The sequence below is a fragment of the Thamnophis sirtalis genome, unplaced genomic scaffold (genome assembly GCF_051295495.1).
Source record: "Thamnophis sirtalis isolate CommonGarterSnake01/CBP01778 unplaced genomic scaffold, rThaSir2_p1.2 scaffold_3, whole genome shotgun sequence".
NCBI classification, from domain to species: Eukaryota; Metazoa; Chordata; class Lepidosauria; order Squamata; family Natricidae; genus Thamnophis; species Thamnophis sirtalis.
In genome coordinates, this window is record NW_028261383.1 from 171,831,424 (window position 1) to 171,850,319 (window position 18,896).

Sequence of the window (18,896 nt, forward strand, 5' to 3'; positions counted from 1 at the left end):
TTTGGCTGATGCAAAGTCCTAAGGAGATTGTGCCACGTAGTGAGCTCTGCTTCTAAATCGTTAATCCTGTTATGTCTTGAGTGGGGTCATGCCTTAATCAAATCATCCTGGAGTTGAAGTTGTTTTGTTTTGTAGATAAGGTGGCCCAATCTTTTTCAATGAGTACAAAATATCTGCTGGGGGCTATTTAAGACAGACTTGGGGGCTGTTTTCTGTCTCCAAAGAACATGTTTCTCTATTTTTCCTTTAGGGAAATATAATATTCTGCCTTTTTAATATTTCCTAAAATATGCCATTCTTCTGGGAGGGGGTGGCTTCCCACAGTTAACAAGCAAAAGGACAGTTATATGCAGGCAAAACATACTTAATAATAACAATTTCATTCTTTCCATTCTATCCTTCTGTTCCTTTGTTCCTGTATTCTATATCCATTCTTTTATTATTTCCCCTCCACCAGGAACAAAATATAATTGTCTGTTAAGCTTTAAATGTTTTTTTGCAACAATCCTGTGAAGTGGATTAAAAACAAAATGAGTGACATCATTCCAAGGCTACGTAATGAACTTGGTGAGTTAAGTGCGGATTTGAATGTGGGACTCCTGCAGCCTTGGCGGCTTTAAGCTGTGTGAGAACTTCAACTCCCAGAATCCTACGCAATTTTACAAGTCAGTTTGGCTTTGCCCAACCCTCTCTCTCCTTTCCGACTTCCGCCTTGTCTGGTTCACGCCCCCTAGAGGTTTAGCTCCCGCCACTAGCCGCCTCAAAACGCGTGTGGCTGATGGGGATGATAGAGAGAGGCCATGGTGGGGCAGAGTCAACTTCCGGTTAAAAGAGATCACTTCCGTTGACGACAGAATGGCGTGCATATAGGTACATCTGTCAATAGATTTATCACTATTTTTATCTAGGTGACTTGGAAGGGAGTTTCGTCCCCTTTACAGTGTTTGATACATTCTCCGGAATCCTTTTTAAAAAAAATCAAGAATGCCCCCAAGACCTCCTCCTACCCTCCTGCACTTTTTAACGTTTCTGCTCTGACGCTTTGTTTAGGGGCGACGTCATCACTCCGAGCCGGAAGCGGCATGCCCCCTGGCGTGCAGGCCCCTTGCTTATTCCGAGGCGAAAGGGGTTCGCCGCGATGATCCGCCTGTTGGCTCCATTGTCTAGCCGGAGAGCTGCTTCGAGGGTAAGAGAGATTGTGAAGCTGGGCAGGAGGCTACTTGGGTGGCCGGGAAGAATTTGTTACGAGGTCCCGTTAAGGGCCTAATTACAGAGGTCCTCAAACTTGGCAACTGTAAGACTTGTGGACTTCAACTCCCAGAATTCTCCCGCAGAGCAGAGCTGGCTGGAGGATTCTGGGAGTTGAAGTCCACAAGTCTTCATACTTAGCATAGGTCAGTGGTTCCCAAACTTGGCAACTTTAAGACTTGTGGACTTCAACTCCAGCAGCTGGCTGGAGAATTCTGGGAGTTGAAGTCCACAAGACTTAAAGTTGCCAAGTTTGGGAACCACTGGCATAGGTTAATGGATTAAATCGTTGTGGTTTCCCCCCTCTTCCATTCAATCATGTCCAATTCTCAGTTTTCTTGGCAAGGCTTTTCATTGCCATTCCCTCTTTCCTAGATCTGAAAGAAAGTGACTGGTCCAAGGTCACCCAGTTGCCTTTGTGCTTAAGGTGATGTCCAGGTGTCTAACCTGATGCCTTAATCACTACACCAAAGTGACTCATTTGTGTTTTCCATGGCTATTTATGTTGTATGAGTACAGCCATTATGTTTACATCTTCTGAGAACAGAAGAGAATATTCCCTCTTGGCTGCCCTGGGCGATCCCAGATTTGATAGGAAACTATGCATAGGAAATCCATTACATACTCTCCTATTGCATAAGAACTAATCTTCGGTCACAAAGTTTCTTTTCTTTTCCTTTTATTTATTTAGCAGCTGTTTGTTTCGTTTTCTATCTTTCTTATTAGTTTAAAATAATTTCTTCCCATGGTTCTTTTTATAAACCATCCTCTTAACATCCCCGGGAGACAATTAAATTGAGATAATGACCTATCTAAGATTACAACATGAATATAGTATCTGAAGAGATTCATGCTTGTGACTTCTTGATAAACATCTATTTTTTACATCACACTAGATCTCCTTTAAGAATTATCTGTTAATAAGAGTAAACTCTCTTAATAGATAAGATCAGTTTGAGTTCACAGAACACACTAAAATCAAAGCTTGTTTTCCTTTGGGGCTATGCATAATCCCAGTTAATTATGTTTAATTCAGGTAATCTAGATTAAGAATATTCATGTTTTAGCAAGTTGCATGAACATGACCTCTCTTTAAGGTATCACTCTTGAAATAGGTGCAACTTGGGATGGTGGGACATGTCCAATGCATCTGAACAGTGCTACATTGCAGAAAGTTTGCAAATGCATTTGCAGGCTTTGTGGGAAAATGATACCGTCTTGCATTGTGCTCATGTTGGGTGTTCATTACTTATTAATAACAGCACTGGTTTACTGAGTTAACCCTAGTTGCAGCATTTCCACGAAATGTAGAGCCATAGTTAATCACACTGGCTGTATTTGGACAGCTCTGTAGAGTAATTTTGGTTTGCAGTAGGTAGTTCAACGAATTAGCAAGTATGGTTGACTTTTATATCCAATGAATTGTACAAAGCTACATAGAAAAACGTTGGGGATCATAATCAGAAAGCCTATTCCTGCTTCAGTGAGCTGCTTATATTCTGTAGCACAGGGAATGTGATAAGAAACATGATAGCAAAGCCAATGGAATTGATATAAAAAGACACTTCTTTTAATGTCTCTACATCAACTCAGTAGTGGGTTAAATAAGGATGCACAGAATTTGAGCTCCGTGCTGCATTTTTATCACAGATATTTTATTTGCCTTTGCAACGAATAAAAGGTTGGGTACAAGAAAGGATGTTCCAGGTATAAATAATAGTGATACTAACTAAGCAGCCTAATGAAAATCCATCCATATCACATTTATCCAATGAACCACAGGTCAGAGTACTCTTTAGATTTTTAACTTGGAACTATAGTTCCCCATGGCCTGGCCTGCCAAAATACCAATAGTTGGACATTTTGTCAGTTATAGTCCAAAATATCTGGAGGCATTTTTCACTTGTTGAACAATTGAACAACAATCCTGGATTATTTAACTACTGTTTGCTTCAAACCACAATTTCCAGTTTGCAGTAACCAAAAAACAGCTGCTAATGTGAAATTGAATTCTAGCTTATTCCTATTTTAGCAAACTGGGAAAAAAGAGAATTAGCTATGAGCCTGGCTATTTATCAATCATCCCTCCACTTTCTCATGCTTTAATATGATTTATAGCATTCTTTTTTGAACACAATCTTGGCATTGGAGATCATCTTTGTTTCATTTTCTATCCCAAGCTTATTTTTACATTGTCAAAAGAACAAAGTTTGGTTGGCAACGTAGATGCTCCAGCTGCTGTGGTGGATGAATCTTCATTGCAAAGTAAGTTTATTTCATGAGAGCATGGTTTACTTCTATGTATGTAAATTTATATTTGTAATTTCTTCTCCATTACCACAAGAAGTTATAGCAGTAATTCTATGAACTAGGTTAGCCTGAGAGTTTACTGGCTAGATCTGGGTAGCTAACTGAATTCTACGGCAGAATGAAATTAGATTAGAAGCCAAGTTTCCCCAGCTTTGGGCCAACAGCATAACTGCTATTCTACTGGTACAAGTTAATTTAATGTATCAAATACTGGTACCTCCTCCAAGCTGTGATGTGCAGTAGGGAATAGGTTTTTTTTGTCCTCTTCCAATATTATTTTGCAAAAACATGGTTTAGAATTGTTTTGGAATCGTTTGATTGCAAATCTTTTGAAGTAATGTTGTGAGAATTCCTATGGTCAGCTCTTCAGATGAAAAAAAAAGCTGTTTAACAAATGCAAGAGACTACTTTTTGTAACTTAAAAAAAGGAAACTCATCCTACGCATTTGATGCAAGCATTTAGAAATGGGAAATAAGTGTTTCAGTTTCGTTATCTGTGAAGCATATTGGTAGCAGCCCTTCTTTCCTTTAAACATTTTTTTCCCAGTTTTTCTCTGAAATCTCTATTGCATTTTGGGGGGGAAAATATTCTGTTGCTGTTTTTAAAGAAGCCACCCATGATGAGGCAGCAGCATTTCCCCTAGGTAGCAAAGAAAGCAAGTATTTATAAACTGGATAAGGAATATTTTGGGTTTTTTTTCTTGACTTTAGCTGTGTGTATGTAGATACATACACAAGAGCCGAGATGGCGCAGTTGTTAGGGTGCAGTACTGCAGGCCACTTCAGCTGACTGTTATCTGCAGTTAAGCAGTTCTAATCTCACCGGCTCAAGGTTGACTCAGCCTTCCATCCTTCCGAGGTGGGTGAAATGAGGACCCAGACTGTGGGGGGTGATATGCTGACTCTGTAAACCGCTTAGAGAGGGCTGAAAGCCCTATGAAGCGGTATATAAGTCTAACTGCTATTGCTATTGCTATTATTCAAGATGTAATACAGGTAATCCTTGATTTATGGCAGACTGCCCAAAAACTACTTGCAACCCAATTCAGAAGTTATGACTCCTCTCCATGGTCATGTGACTGCATTCATGACCATTTGCAGCCCTGCGGTCATGTGACAGCAATTTGTGACCCCCCCCCCCCCAAAACAACAACAACAACAATAAAACCCTGGCATTTACTTCTGGTTTCTGGAAAAAAAACTGTCCCATAGTGAATAATGGATTTACTTAACCGGCATCTCAAAAAAGTTCATAAAATTGGGCCTGGTCACATGGTGACGCACATTAGGACCATCACGACTTATAAGCATAATTGCCAGGCTCAATTACAGCTGTAACCCGAGGACTACCTGTATGAGTTAGGTATGATCTATAACTCTTTCGTCCCATCTAAAGGATCCTCTGAAATGATTGTATGCTGTGTCTTTTTCCCTTCTTCTTTCTTAGAAACCGCTCCTGAAGTAGTCTCCAGTAACCCAATTCTACGGAAATGCAGTCTCCCCGTCCCCAAACACCTTAAGCCGGTCCAAGCCTGGATCGAATCATTGCAACATTACGATGCTAGGCACCTGGGCTTGGCTGACCTGCATCCAGATGTATTTGCAGTGATGCCTCGGTAAAGGCTGTTGTGTTATTCATTTCCATACACTCCCATAAAGCCTCACCATTGCAGATATTGCTGAGTTATGACAGAAGGGATGAGGCAAAAATACAATTTAATAAAGTCTACCAAGCAAGAGCTGCTTGGTAGACTTTACTTTTAAAGCCCTACATGGTATTGGACCTGGCTACCTGAGAGACCGCCTCCTGCCATTCACCTCCCAACGACCAATAAGATTGCACAGGTTGGGCCTCCGGGTGCCGTCGACCGGACAATGCCAGCTGGCGGCTCCCCGAGGGAGGGCCTTCTCTGTAGCTGCACCGGCCTTGTGGAACGAGCTACCCGCAGACATCCGGACCCTCACCACTCTCCCGGCCTTCCGTAAAGGAACCAAGACCTGGCTGTTCCAGCAGGCCTGGGGCTGTTGATTAATATCCAGCCCCACGTGATTGAATGGATGATATATTAATTTTAATAATTGTATTTTTAAAATATTTATATGTTTTTACTTTTTTTGTGAGCCGCCCAGAGTCCCAAGGGATTGGGCGGCCTACAAATCTTATTAAAGTTGAAAGTTGAAAGTTAATACATTAGGAATCACCTCCAAGGACAGCATCTGGCCCACTTGACGATGTCCATGGATCTGTTGCCCTGGACCATACAATTCATATGAAGTCAGAGTTGCATGACAGTGAAAATCTGATAGGCATAGATCTCAGCTATTAGAGCTATGAGCAACTGAGAAATTCTAGGGCATTAATTCTGAACTGGTTTGCCTGTGCCACTTTCTACATGGGGCTGCCCCTGAAGAGTGTTCGGAGACTACAGTTGGTCCAGAATGCAGCCGCGCGAGCGATATCGGGTGTACCTAGATACACCCATGTTACACCCATCCTCCGCGAGCTGCACTGGCTCCCTATTGGTCTCTGATCGCGCTTCAAGGTGCTAGTCGTTACTTTTAAAGCCCTACATGGCTTAGGACCTGGCTATCTGAGAGACCGCCTCCTGCCACATACCTCCCAACGACCAATAAGATCTCACAGGTTGGGCCTCCTCTGGGTACCGTCGGCCGGACAATGCCGGCTGGCGGCCCCTCGGGGGAGGGCCTTCTCTGTAGCTGCTCCGGCTCTGTGGAACGATCTACCCGTAGAGATCCGGACCCTTTCCACTCTCTCGGCCTTCCGAAAAGCCACTAAAACCTGGCTGTTTCGGCAGGCCTGGGGCTGCTGAACAATGTCCAGCCCCATCTAGACAGAATGGAGGGTGTGTTATTTTTAAAAACTGTATCTTTTTATTCATGATTTTTAATTTTTTTTATCTTGTCTCTGTAAGCCGCCCAGAGTCCTATGGGATTGGGCAGCATACAAATTTATTAAATTTCAATTTCAATTTCTGTTGTTTGGGTGCACTTTAACATTATTTGCTTCTGATATATTTTGCAAGCTATTGCATCTGTCTGAAGCGTGTCTCTTGTGTTTTTCCTTCTCAGCCTTGATATCCTACATTCAGTGGCCATCTGGCAGAAGAATTTCAAAATAATTGTGAGTATTTGAATATAGATTGCAACAGATGCCTTGGATAATCAAATTGTACTTGAGGTTACCTGTCCAGAGAGATGTGTGCAATAGGCTTAGTGGGGCACCTCTGCATGAAAAGTACTGCTATTCCCAAACAGTCTTGCAGGGTAAAGCTGGATATTTAAGTGTTCTGACCCCCCTCGTCCTACACCAAAGCACACCAAGACAAAGATATTGCAAAGATTTATTGATACACAGACAGGACCTTGGCAGCAAGCCAGTGCAGTCCAAGCCTTGGCAGCAATCCAGCACAGACTAACCTTGGCAGCAATCCACCATGCCAAGCTAGCCTCAAAAGTTCTCCAACTTTGAATACGTTGACTCTTGCAAAAGGGCGTGTGCACAATCATTCCTTTTATAGTCTTGAGAGGAGCCTGATTACCACCGGCTGAGTGCAATTATCTCCTGTAACTGCGTAACTGTTCCTTACGCCTATTAGCTCTCCGCTGTCGGGCATCCAGGACCAACTCCCTTGTCTCCTCCCCACTGCTCCAATGCATGACATCACGATCCCACTCCCTTGTCTCCTCCGCACTGGTCCAAGGCTCAGGCGCCTCCTGGTGGCCAACCAGCCTCTCTGCGCCCTGCTCGGAGTCGGAACCCTGTCCAGGGTCCTCCACATTCTCCAGAGCTGACTCATAGGGCCCCTCGCTGTCGGAGTCTGGTGGCAGCTCCAATGGCTCCTGCTGTGCCACAACATTTAAGTAGCCTTATATTTCTCCTACTCCAAAAAAAAGCACAAATGGACCTTGGCTCTCACCATTCTTAATAAATTACAGTTAAGAGCACTACAAGCACAGTTGACTTGTCCCTGTCAATAGCTCTGGCTTGTTTTGCCGCTATAAGGATCACATTTTCTGTACCTTAAGGTGAGGATACAGGCTAGTGCCTCATGTGCCAGAGTGCCGATGAATGGTTGAAAAAGTAGCAGGAACAGGAGTGACTTGTGGGTGCAAGTTGTAACTTCCTGCCAGCTTTCCCATTTGGAGCAAAATTCTAACACCTTAGAAAATGGAAACAAAGAAAATGATTATTTCTTCTTCAAATCATAAATGGCCCTTAATACTTAGGTTGGCAGGTCTTGTAGAATACAATTTAGACTTGTCTACATTTCCACCAGTGGTGGGATTCAAATAATTTAACAACCGGTTCTCTGCCCTAATGACCATCTGGGTAGGTGGGGCTCGGTGGTCATGTGACTGGGTGGGCGTGGCCAACTCAACGTCATTCACGTTGATGGGTGCTTGGCCTTAGCTGTTGCAATGTAATAAGGGTTAACCGGAGAGGCAGTTTCTGTAAGCAGGGCAATAAAGATGAGTCTAGAAACAACACCAGAATGTTTCCTTCCTGCCTTCCTTACAGGATTAGCCCTGGAAAGTGGAAAAAAACAAAAGGAGATTTCTTCCAACAAGCGGTTCACCGAACTGCTTAGAAAGTTAACAACCGGTTCTCCCGAATAGGTGCGAACTGGCTGAATCCCACCACTGATTTCCACCTTGTGAAATCCCATTATCGTTGATTGATTTTGGCAGGAGGTTGGATACTATATTACTACCACCAAAAGTTAAGATTGTACATCCCTGAGGGTTATTATTCTATAAAACTGTGTATACCTTAATTGTGCAGCACAAAATACTAAAAGGGACAACTACAGTAATAATGATTGCAGGTCCTTTTTATAGCAATAGTGCTCATATACTGCTTCATGGTGCTTTTATAGCCTTCCCTAAGCGGTTTACGGAGTCGAGCATATTGTCCCCAACAATCTGGGTCCACATTTTACCCACCTCAGAAGGATGGAAGGCTGAGTCAACCTTGAGCCAGTTAGTATCGAACTCCTGGCAGAGTCAGCCTCCTCTGTATAGATACAGGAGTTGTGTGTCAGGTTGATGATTCTGCCCCAGTTGTAAACATTTCCTAATACTTGGGAACACTGTTCCCTCTAAGGTGCGCGCCTGCGCGGCCGCGCACATGGCTGCAATACCCCGCGCAGTAGTTTCTAATTGCCGCGCAGAGGCACGTGGGACAGGTATCTGGACACGAACTACAGAGCGATCGCAATCAAAACCTCCTCCAGCTAAACCTTTTCTACTGCAGTACATTGCCGCCCGACTTCAGGATTCTCTAATCAGTGTAAGTTGAAAAGAAAAACGGGAAAGGGATCTTAAAGATTTAAAACACTGGAGAAAATGCTTCAGAGGCAACAACAGTTTTCACGGGGAATTAGAACAGTCAGAGAGCCCTGCCTGGAGTTTTGCTCCCCCCCCCCCTTTCAGACCTGCTGCGAGATCGGCTAATTTGCTATTGCCTGGGCTGGCTCTCCCCGGTTACATTTAGCAACAATGTAGCTCTTTTGAGCTCTTTTTCTCCCTCCTCGCTTCTCGGGGCTCCACCAATGGGGGAGCAAAGCCCAGCGCCAGGCTTTGGGCTAACACAGGGATCTGCAAAGTTGGCTGTTTTAAGACTGGTGGACTTCAACTCTCAAAATTCTGGAAGTTGAAGTCCACCAGTCTTAAAAGAGCCAGCTTTGCAGATCCCTTGGCTAACATGATTGATGCCCTCGGAGTTGGAAAGAGGCGAGAGAGCCCGGTCACATGAGTCATGACACACATCAGCTTTGTGACCACATTGCTGAGTAATAAAAATTCCAGTCCCACGTTGTAACGAAGGAGTACCTATATTTGATAACTCATTGGGATTTTCAAAGTCATTGAGAATATTTTTGCTTTTAATCTAATTAAACTTCCTATCTGTCAGTTTAAAATAGTGACTTCCATAGAGCAAACTAAAATCACTACTTTATAAACAAAAGGAAGTTGTTGTTTTCTCTTATTTGGTTATGGTAGAGCCATTTTAGCAATCTATTTATATTTGCAAGTAGTATGCAGTTTAGAAATTAGTTTTGCAGTAGTAGTAGGTTACTGAAACCCTCTGTACAGAAAGGAGCAAATTCCCACAAATTTTTAAACAATCAACAAGCATTGTTGAACATGCAGGCAATAAATCCTTGAGTTTACAAATTAACGATGGAAGAAAACTCTTAGATGTGAATGAGACTTTAATTATGGTGATTTTAATAATTTTACTCATTTAAAATAGCAAATTGCATATAATATATTCACAGAAGCATACAGTGTATAGACAACTTTTGCAATTGAATGTTAACTCATTAAAATGAAGTATATCAAGTGAAATTCATTAAAATGAAGTATATCAAACATTTACTATTTTAATATTAGTGGTATTAAGTGCCATTTATATATTCATTTCAAAGCTCTTTTTTATTTAATCCAAAATGAATTTGAAAAGATAATTGTAATAATTGATAAACCCTAACCCTATAGGTACATCATCAGTCAGTGCTGATGTCAAAACGTAAAGCTGGAGTAAATGTTGTTACGAAGAAAAAGTGCAGCTGGAAGTTTAAACTAGAATGGTCTTGGGTGACATCTGTGAAAAAAATTCAGGTGCTCAGGCATGAAAATGTGCTGCTCAAACACTATACTTTTCCGCCCACACTGAAAAAAAATTAGAGGGAACATTGCTTGGGAATAAAAGAAAAAGAAGTTATCTGAAGAAGGTGCTATGGGAGTCCCTGGTTCAGATTTGATTTAATCCGTGAATTCCTGTCAGGCAGTCTGTTCTCTTAATTGTCCCTGGATCTGAGGTGGCGCAGTGGTTAGGGTGCAGTACTGCAGGCCACTTCAGCTGACTGTTATCTGCAGTTCGGCTGTTCAAATCTCACCGGCTCAAGGTTGACTCAGCCTTCCATCCTTCCGAGGTGGGTGAAATGAGGACCCAGACTGTGGGGGCGATGTGCTGACTCTGTAAACCGCTTAGAGAGGGCTGAAAGCCCTATGAAGCGGGATATAAGTCTAACTATTGCTATTGCTATTGCTATCCATGGGAAAGAGGTAAAAACTTGAGCTAACGTGTAAAAAGAAATGAGAAAACAGAAACTTCATGGAACGTTCTGGTGAGCTTCCTTTCCGAAACATCCTGCTCCAGCTTTTAGTCTCAGATCTTCCTTTTTGTTTCCAGAGTTATGCCGTCGCCAAGACACGTGCTGAGATGCGCGGTGGTGGTAGGAAACCCTGGAGGCAGAAGGGCACGGGCAGGGCACGGCATGGCAGCATCCGATCCCCTTTATGGCACGGAGGTGAGTGAAAAGTTCTGTCTCTGGTGCTCAGCTGTTCCCATTTCTTGTAATAAAGTGGGTGGGTATTAGACCACAGCAGAGGACACACAAAACTGATAGCTTTGTAAGATATATTATTTTAGGGTAAACGTTGCTTCTTGCCTGGCCTTTTCTGCAAGTTTTCTTTTGATTTCACAGCCTTCCTGCAGACAGGAATGAGATTTTTCTTCTTTCTTTTGCAAATAGGCCCCTCCGGAAGCCTGTGTTTCATTAAATATATTTTTTAAAGAATTGGAAAGACATAAACCTGAAATTTGTTTCGTGGTTTTTGATCGGAAAGTGAAACCCCTCTCTGATTATTATTTTTTCTCTCAGCCCATGGTAAAAGCCGCCATGAATTTGTCTGTTTGTTAAAGTTCTCTCATTTTTTTCTGCCTCCGGACCTCAAGGCAGTGCAGAGTCCTCACTTAACAAAGGCAATTGGGATTGGAATTTCTGTTTTACTAACTGATGTCGTAAAAAGCCTGGTGTCACATGACTGTGGCGCTTAACGACAGGAATTCTAGCACTTCCACTTGCCGTCATTAAGCGAATCCTGCAACATTGTTAAGTACACTGTCACAAGCTGCCATTTGTGTCCTTCTGCAAGCTTCCCCGCTGACTTTGCGTGTAGGAAGTCAACAAAGAAGGCTGCGAATGGACCAAGGGATAGAGTGATGTGTGGTAGTTGTGATTCCAGGTGCCTGGATCATATCGTGGCACGTCAAAACCGCGGTCCACTAAAGCGCGCCCGATTAAAGCGCGTACGTGACGTCATCAGCAGCGCGACAAGAAAGAAAAAAGGGCACTTTAAAAAGCGCTTTTAAAGCAAGCCGATTCACATAAGGGTTAGGGTTAGGGTTAGGGTTACGTTAAGCGTTAGGGTTAGGTTTAGGGTTAGGTTAAGGGTTAGGCTTAGGGTTAGGTTTAGGGTTAGTTTTGGGGGGGTTAGGTTTAGATTTACGCATTAATTTTAAGTTTACCGCTCACAGCGTGCTGTTTTCGTCGCGCTGTGATGACGTCACGTACGCGCTTTCGTCGAGCGCACTTTAGTCTACCGCGGTTTTGTGGTGGAACCGAATCATATGACTACAGGGGACACCGCAGTGGCCATCAATACCATGTATTACTTTCTCAGAACCTTCCAGCTCAAACTTTTGGCCGTTAAATGAGAACCACCTTTGTATGGAGCGTACCCTGGAAGCAACTTTATATAGCCGTGCTCATCTCTCGTAACGTCCTGGTGGAGTTCGTGGCTAGAGAGAACATGACTGGGCCCCAAATACCCAGTGAGCTTCAGTGGCTGAGTGTGGCCTTGTGGCCAGGGTTTCTCCAGTTTTGAGCCCAGTTCTTGAACCGCAACTTCACCCTGCCCGCTTGGTTCTGCTGCTCACATCCAGCCCGGTTGTGCAAGAATGGCGCTCTGGCAGGCAGGTCTTTGATCTCTATGACCCTTCCTTTGTTTCATTCTAGGCGGTAAGGCTTTTGGCCCCCGTGGCCCCACCAGCTATTACTATATGCTTCCCATGAAAGAGCGGGTCCTCGGCCTCAAGGTGGCGCTGACGAGCAAGCAGATGCAGGTACGAGAGCCATCTTGCAATGGGAAGGCCTGTTCTGTCCTGGCCTGCTTATGAGACTCTATGGTTCTTGTTGGGTTGGTTCCTAGCTAGTTTTCCAATGGATGCTCCCTTGAGCAGCTGTCTGTACAATCCAGAAATATTTTGGGCTCTCCTGAGCCCACTGTGATTAAATAAAACAGGCATTAAAAAACTTTTAAAGCAGCTGCTATGCCAGGTGGGGACAGAAGCTAGAGGAATGATGAGCTCTATTAATGAATGATAGAGACCATACTTGGTTTTGAGCATTTTTTTTTGCTGAATTATTTTCTAAGCTTTCTGCATTTAAGTTGATGTAGGTTTGGAGTTTCAGATATTTCAAATATTTTGCTGAAGTGGCGCAGTGGTTAAATGCAGCACTGCAGGCTACTTCAGCTGACTGCCGTTCTGCAGTTCGGCTGTTCAAATCTCACCGGCTCAGGGTTGACTCAGCCTTCCATCCTTCCAAGGTGGGTGAAATGAGGACCTGGATTGTTGTTGGGGGCAACATGCTGACTCTGTAAACCGCTTAGAGAGGGCTGAAAGCCCTATGAAGCGGTATATAAGTCTAACTGCTATTGTTATTGCTATTGCTATTTGCACAGAAATCTGGGTTAACAAGGAGAGCAAGGGGTTTTAGAGAAAGCTTTGTTTAAGCTTCAGGAGTATGTTGCCATATTTTGGTTGAACTGATTGATTGACTTGGGGGATATGGAGGCTTTTAGTGGGCGTGGGTGTTAAAGCCTCCATATTATAAAGCCTCTTTCACTTCGAAATGGTTCCAGAAACAGGGTTTTTGGTGGAGTAGTCCATTTGCCTCTGGATTAGGATTATATAGAGGTCCTTATTTCCCCCCCCCCCCCCCAATTTACAGGGTGATCTCCATATTGTGGACTCTCTAGAGATGCCAACCTTCGATCCTCAGTATTTGGCAGACCTGGCTCGCTACAGGCATTGGGGAAGATCGGTGTTGTTCGTAGATGTGTGAGTTGATTTTGGTTGTGAAGTAAAAAGGATGAAGCATGTGTGTGCGGGGGTGTGCACACACACACACACACACACACACACACACTCACATACATGCCACGCTGGTCTCTTCAGCCATGGAATTTTCCCCCCTGTAAATCTGTTTTCAAAATACATCCCAGGGCAGCCATAGGTTAGTGTTGTGACCCCCCCCCCCCTCGTCCCACACCAACACACTCTGAGTCAAAGATACTTTACGGAATTTATTAACAGACAGGTCCTTGGCAGCAAACTGGCACAGATAAGTCTTGGCAGTAATCCAATCTGCCAAACTCACAATGCTGTTTTCCAACATTAGTTCATGTGTTGACTTCTGCAAAAGGGACGTGTGCACAAGCATCCCTTTTATAGTCTGGAGAGGAGCCTAATGACCACCAGCTGAGTGCAATTACCTCCTGTAACTGCGTAACTGTTCCTGACGCCTATTAGCTCTTCGGTGCCGGGCATCCAGGAACAACTCACTGCTGACGTCCGGGTCACACTCCCTTGTCTCCTCCCCACTGGTCCAAGGCTCAGGTGCCTCCTGGTGGCCAACCAGCCTCTCTGCGCCCTGCTTGGAGTCGGAACCCTGTCCAGAGTCTTCCACATCCTCCAAAGCCGACTCATAGGGCCCCTCGCTGTCGACAGTTGCAGCATCCTGTGGCCATGTGACGACCATTTCTGATCCCTTTCCCTGCTGACTTCCCTCCAGCACAGTCAATGGGGAAACTGGCCAAGAGGTTGTAACGTTGCCCCTGGAAATCACTCCTGCTCCTGCTGCCTTTTTGCCCATCTCCCTGCACTCTGGCACATGTGCAACCTGCCCACTCACGCTACATAACACCCACCTGCAGCAATCACTTGTGCTTACAGCGCCAACTTGTGGTATCCACCCCATGCTGCACAGTGCCCACCTGCCCATGGCTCTCACCCACCAGCTGCTGGGATTGCTCTCACTAAGTGATGCCATCATGTGACATCCTGCTCTACAACTGTATTGTTTAATGACGATCCCAATTGCTCTCGTAACCCAAGGACTACTTGTAAGACCCAATATGCCTGTTCCTGAAACCGTGTCTTTAAAATTGTATTAGAAAGTGTTATAAAACATTGGGCTTTTCTGGCAGATGAATGTATTTTTTTCCACAGTAAAAAGTTTGTACATTGCTAGCATTCATGTTATATAAGGTACAACATTCTCATGACTGCTATTAAATCATTTCTTCATTGTGGAAGAGCAGGGAATAGAAATGATTTGGGATACCCAATTTCATTTCTTTAAACAATAAAATTTTCTTACCAGCTGAAAAAACTTTCTCCTTCAAATTGCCCTGACTTTGTCAGCCTTAAAAGACTGGAATTTTTACTGCCAGATGAAGACTTTAAACCTGCTTCCCTCTGAGATTTTGCGATATCCCCGAGATCAGCAAGATGTAATCTTCCTGTTCACCACCTCTTCGGGATGATTTAGGTCCGTTAGAACCCCCCAGCAATAAAAGTATCGAGTGCGATCTCAGAGCTTTGAGATCGCATGTCGTCTTGTCACGGCATCCGGGCTCTATGTCATTCTTAAGGAAGCCTGAGTTTCATTACTAAAGAAATGTACCATTCATTTTTGACCCACTGCTCAAAAGATGAGAGAGACCTGAGGCATTGAGAGCAGCAGTCAGAAGGGGTTCTACCCCGCAAATGGAGGGCATTGGCTAGCAGTTCGTATTTAGGAGATCCTAGATCTGGATTTGTATAACATACCTGATTTCTTGGCTTTCAGAGATGAAATACCTGAAAACATCCAGTCTGCAACAAGCGATCTTAAAACGTTCACAGTGGTGCCAGCAATAGGTGAGTAGAGATTGGATGGGTAGGATGCTTCAACAGATGAGAGTCTTTGCCTCTCAAACTATATAACCAGTCATCAGCCTCTGCCGTTCCCTTCTCAATCTCTAGCTATCAGAGTAATTCCTACGATGTTAAAAACCCTTTTATCCTTTTCAGCTTTTGGGGATGATCTGCTGCTTCTTTTATTGTTTAGGGCTGTGTTATCTGTTACTTCGCTATAGTTTTAGCAAACAATAAAAGGAATTGCTAATATACATCCCACCTTACATAAAACCTTATATTAAAAAAAATATAACAGGGCAGCTGGCCTCTCCTGGGAAAAAGGCTTGATTCTTCACTAAAATAAATCTTCCTAGCAAAGGACTGGAAGGTAGGCAATGCAGCATCATTTTTTTTTATTTTTTATTTTAACAAAAGAGATCCAGAGAGATCCATAATTACAGACCAGTCAGTCTAACGTTTTGCAAACTGATGGTATTTACACCTACAGCCTGAAAATATTAACTGCAAATCTTGGAGATGCTGCCAGAAAGAACATCTTTCGGTATATGACTGACACCCTGATATTTGGCAAGAGAGCACCAAATTTGTTAAGAATTTCCCCCCCCCCCAATAAAAGGCCATAAGAAACTTTCAGTCACCTCGCCTACGAAGTGCTATTACCTATATTGCATTATCCAGGACAGGTTATATCTGCAGCAAATGCTACTGCCTTGTGTCCTCTCTGCCTTTTAGTCCTTTTTTGTTGTTTTAAGCCAGCAACAACAGGCCAAGCGACACCTTAACAAGGTGCTTGAACCTGGGTTTGTTCCTTTCAGCCGCCAATATCGTAAAAGCAGTTCTCGCAATCAGGCTTGTCAGGATACAGGAAGAATGAACATAAAACATTCTTGCTGCCTGTGTTTGTAGTGCGCTAAGAACAGGCATATGCAGTGGTGGGATTCAGCCGGTTCGCACCTATTCGGGAGAACCGGTTGTTAACTTTCTAAGCAGTTTGGAGAACCGGTTGTTGGAAGAAATCTTTTGTTTTTTCCCACTTTACAGGGCTAATCCTGTAAGGAAGGCAAGAAAGAAACATTCTGTTGTTGTTTCTAGCCTCATCGTTATTGCCCTGCTTACAGAAACTGCCTCTCCGGTTAACCCTTATTACCATTGTAGCAATAGCAATAGCAGTTAGACTTATATACCGCTTCATACAGCTTTCAGCCCTCCCTAAGCGGTTAACAGAGTCAGCATATCGCCCCCACAGTCTGGGTCCTCGTTTCACCCACCTCAGAAGGATGGAAGGCTGAGTCAACCTTGAGCCGGTGAGATTTGAACCGCCGAACTGCAGATAACAGTCAGCTGAAGTGGTTGCAGTACTGCACCCTAACCACTGCGCCACCTCGGCTCTCTATTGTAACAACTAAGGCGAAGTGCCCATCGACCTGAGTGACATTGACTTGGCCACGCCCACATGACCACATGACCACAGAGCCCCGCCTACCCAGCTCGTCATTAGGGCAGAGAACTGGTTGGTAAATTATTTGAATCCCACCACTGGGCATATGTAACCATTTGCTCGTCCTTATGTTTTGCTTGAGGTCTGCAGTACTCCCTCCCTCATTTAGAAACCAGCCATTTCCCTCAATTCTGGGTAGTGAACAAGGCATAAAACATAAAAGCTTTATATAACTACGGTATTTTAATCGAAACAGTTAAAAACTATTCTGTAATTGGCATCTTCCAATGCCAACTTGAGAGACCGCCTGCTGCCAATTACCTCCACTAGACCAATTAGATCCCACAGACTAGGCCTCCTCCGAATTCCATCCGCCGGCCAGTGTCGACTGGCGACTACCCGGAGGAGAGCCTTCTCTGTGGCTGCTCCGACCCTCTGGAACGAGCTCCCCGTGGAGATTCGTACCCTCACCATCCTCCAGGCTTTCCGCATAGCTCTTAAAACCTGGCTGTTCCGACAGGCCTGGGGCTAAAGATTCGCTGCCCCTATCTCGAATGGTATGATTGTTGCGCTTTTTAACTATGTATTGTTTTGTGTTGTGTTAAACTGTCTGTATCCCCCTTTCCCTTCTTTGAGTTGTGAGCCGCCCTGAGTCCCCTTAGGGAAAAGGGAGGCATACAAATGAAATAAAACTCAAACTCAAACCCAACAGTGTTTCCAAAGAGTGCTTCCACAGACTTTGGGGCTGAGGACGGCGTCTTTCCTGTTTTTCATCTGTGAAGTAAAATAACTCTTTTTCACCCCCTAGGTCTTAATGTGCACAGCATGCTGAAGCATGAAACCCTGGTGCTCACCTTGGAGACCATCTCCTTCTTGGAAAAGAAACTGCTATGGCATGACTCACGATACAGTCCACTGTATCCCTTCCGGTTGCCCTACAGCGACTTCCCCTAGCTCATTTGTCAAAGACTGACCCATTTTGTGGGTGAGCGTGTGTCTGTTCTTTTTTAAAATATGTACATTAAAACTAAACTTTCTTCCTGAGTCGTCATCTGTCCTTGAGAATGGGCAGCCTTGAAATAAAAACTTTCAGTTTAAAAATGTTATCACTCTGGGAATTAATTTAGATGAAGGCAACACTGTTTATATCAGTGGTAGTCAACCTGGTCCCTACTGCCCACTAGTGGGTGTTCCAGCTTTCATGGTGAGCGGTAGGGGTTTGATGTAAAACTGCTTTATAAATTTTATAAAGTAAAGTTACTTCCCTACTTTATAAATCACCATTACTGTGGAACCGGTGGGCGGTTAGAAAATTTTACTGCTAACAGAGATACAAAAGTGGGCAGTAGGTATAAAAAGGCTGACTATAATAGCACTAGCAATAGCAGTTAGACTTATATACCGCTTCATAGGGCTTTCAGCCCTCTCTAAGCGGTTTACAGAGTCAGCATATCGCCCCCAACAATCTGGGTCCTCATTTTACCCACCTCGGAAGGATGGAATAGCAATAGCAGTTTGACTTATATACCGCTTCATAGGGCTTTCAGCCCTCTCTAAGCGGTTTATAGAGTCAGCATATCGCCCCCAACAACAATCCGGGTCCTCATTTTACCCACCTCAGAAGGATGGAAGGCTGAGTCAACCTTGAGCCGGTGAGATTTGAACTGCAGTCAGCTGAAGTAGCCTGCAGTGCTGCATTTAACCACTGCGCCACCTCGGCTCTGTACACCTGGTTTATATAATGTATTTCAGAGAAATGGCGGAAAGATTTTGCTGAATCAGACCAAGGTTATTGAGAGGTTTAAAATAAAAATAAAAATCTGGAATCTTGTTTTCAGAAACAACTAGTGACTGCACCTGAGTAGAAATTAGAAGAGTAAACTTGGGTTTTCACAGAGCTAAGATTTTACGGTTTTTTTTAATTATGGGGAAAACAAGATGTTAGTTTTCCCGCAGTGCAAAATAGACCTTGAAGGTAGATGCTAGGAATGCTCACTTTTAAGTTCTTTTATGGAAAATAGTTTTTTCCCCTCCACTGTACCTTAAAGTCTTCAAAGTGGAAATTATGATAAAGTATCCTTGTAGTAACTACCCAACTTATTT

General features: G+C 43.7%; 1 protein-coding gene across 1 annotated transcript; it reads left to right on the forward strand.

Annotated features, from left to right (window-relative positions):
- Window positions 1-806: 806 nt before the first annotated feature.
- Window positions 807-17,837, forward strand: MRPL4 (mitochondrial ribosomal protein L4). The gene is made up of 10 exons (XM_087710952.1): window positions 807-870; window positions 1,051-1,186; window positions 3,429-3,513; window positions 5,006-5,174; window positions 6,649-6,700; window positions 10,778-10,895; window positions 12,387-12,493; window positions 13,383-13,492; window positions 15,285-15,355; window positions 17,602-17,837. The coding sequence occupies exons 2-10, from the start codon at window positions 1,139-1,141 to the stop codon at window positions 17,745-17,747; spliced, it is 906 nt and encodes a 301-aa protein (XP_087567078.1). The 5' UTR covers window positions 807-870; window positions 1,051-1,138; the 3' UTR covers window positions 17,748-17,837.
- Window positions 17,838-18,896: the final 1,059 nt, after the last annotated feature.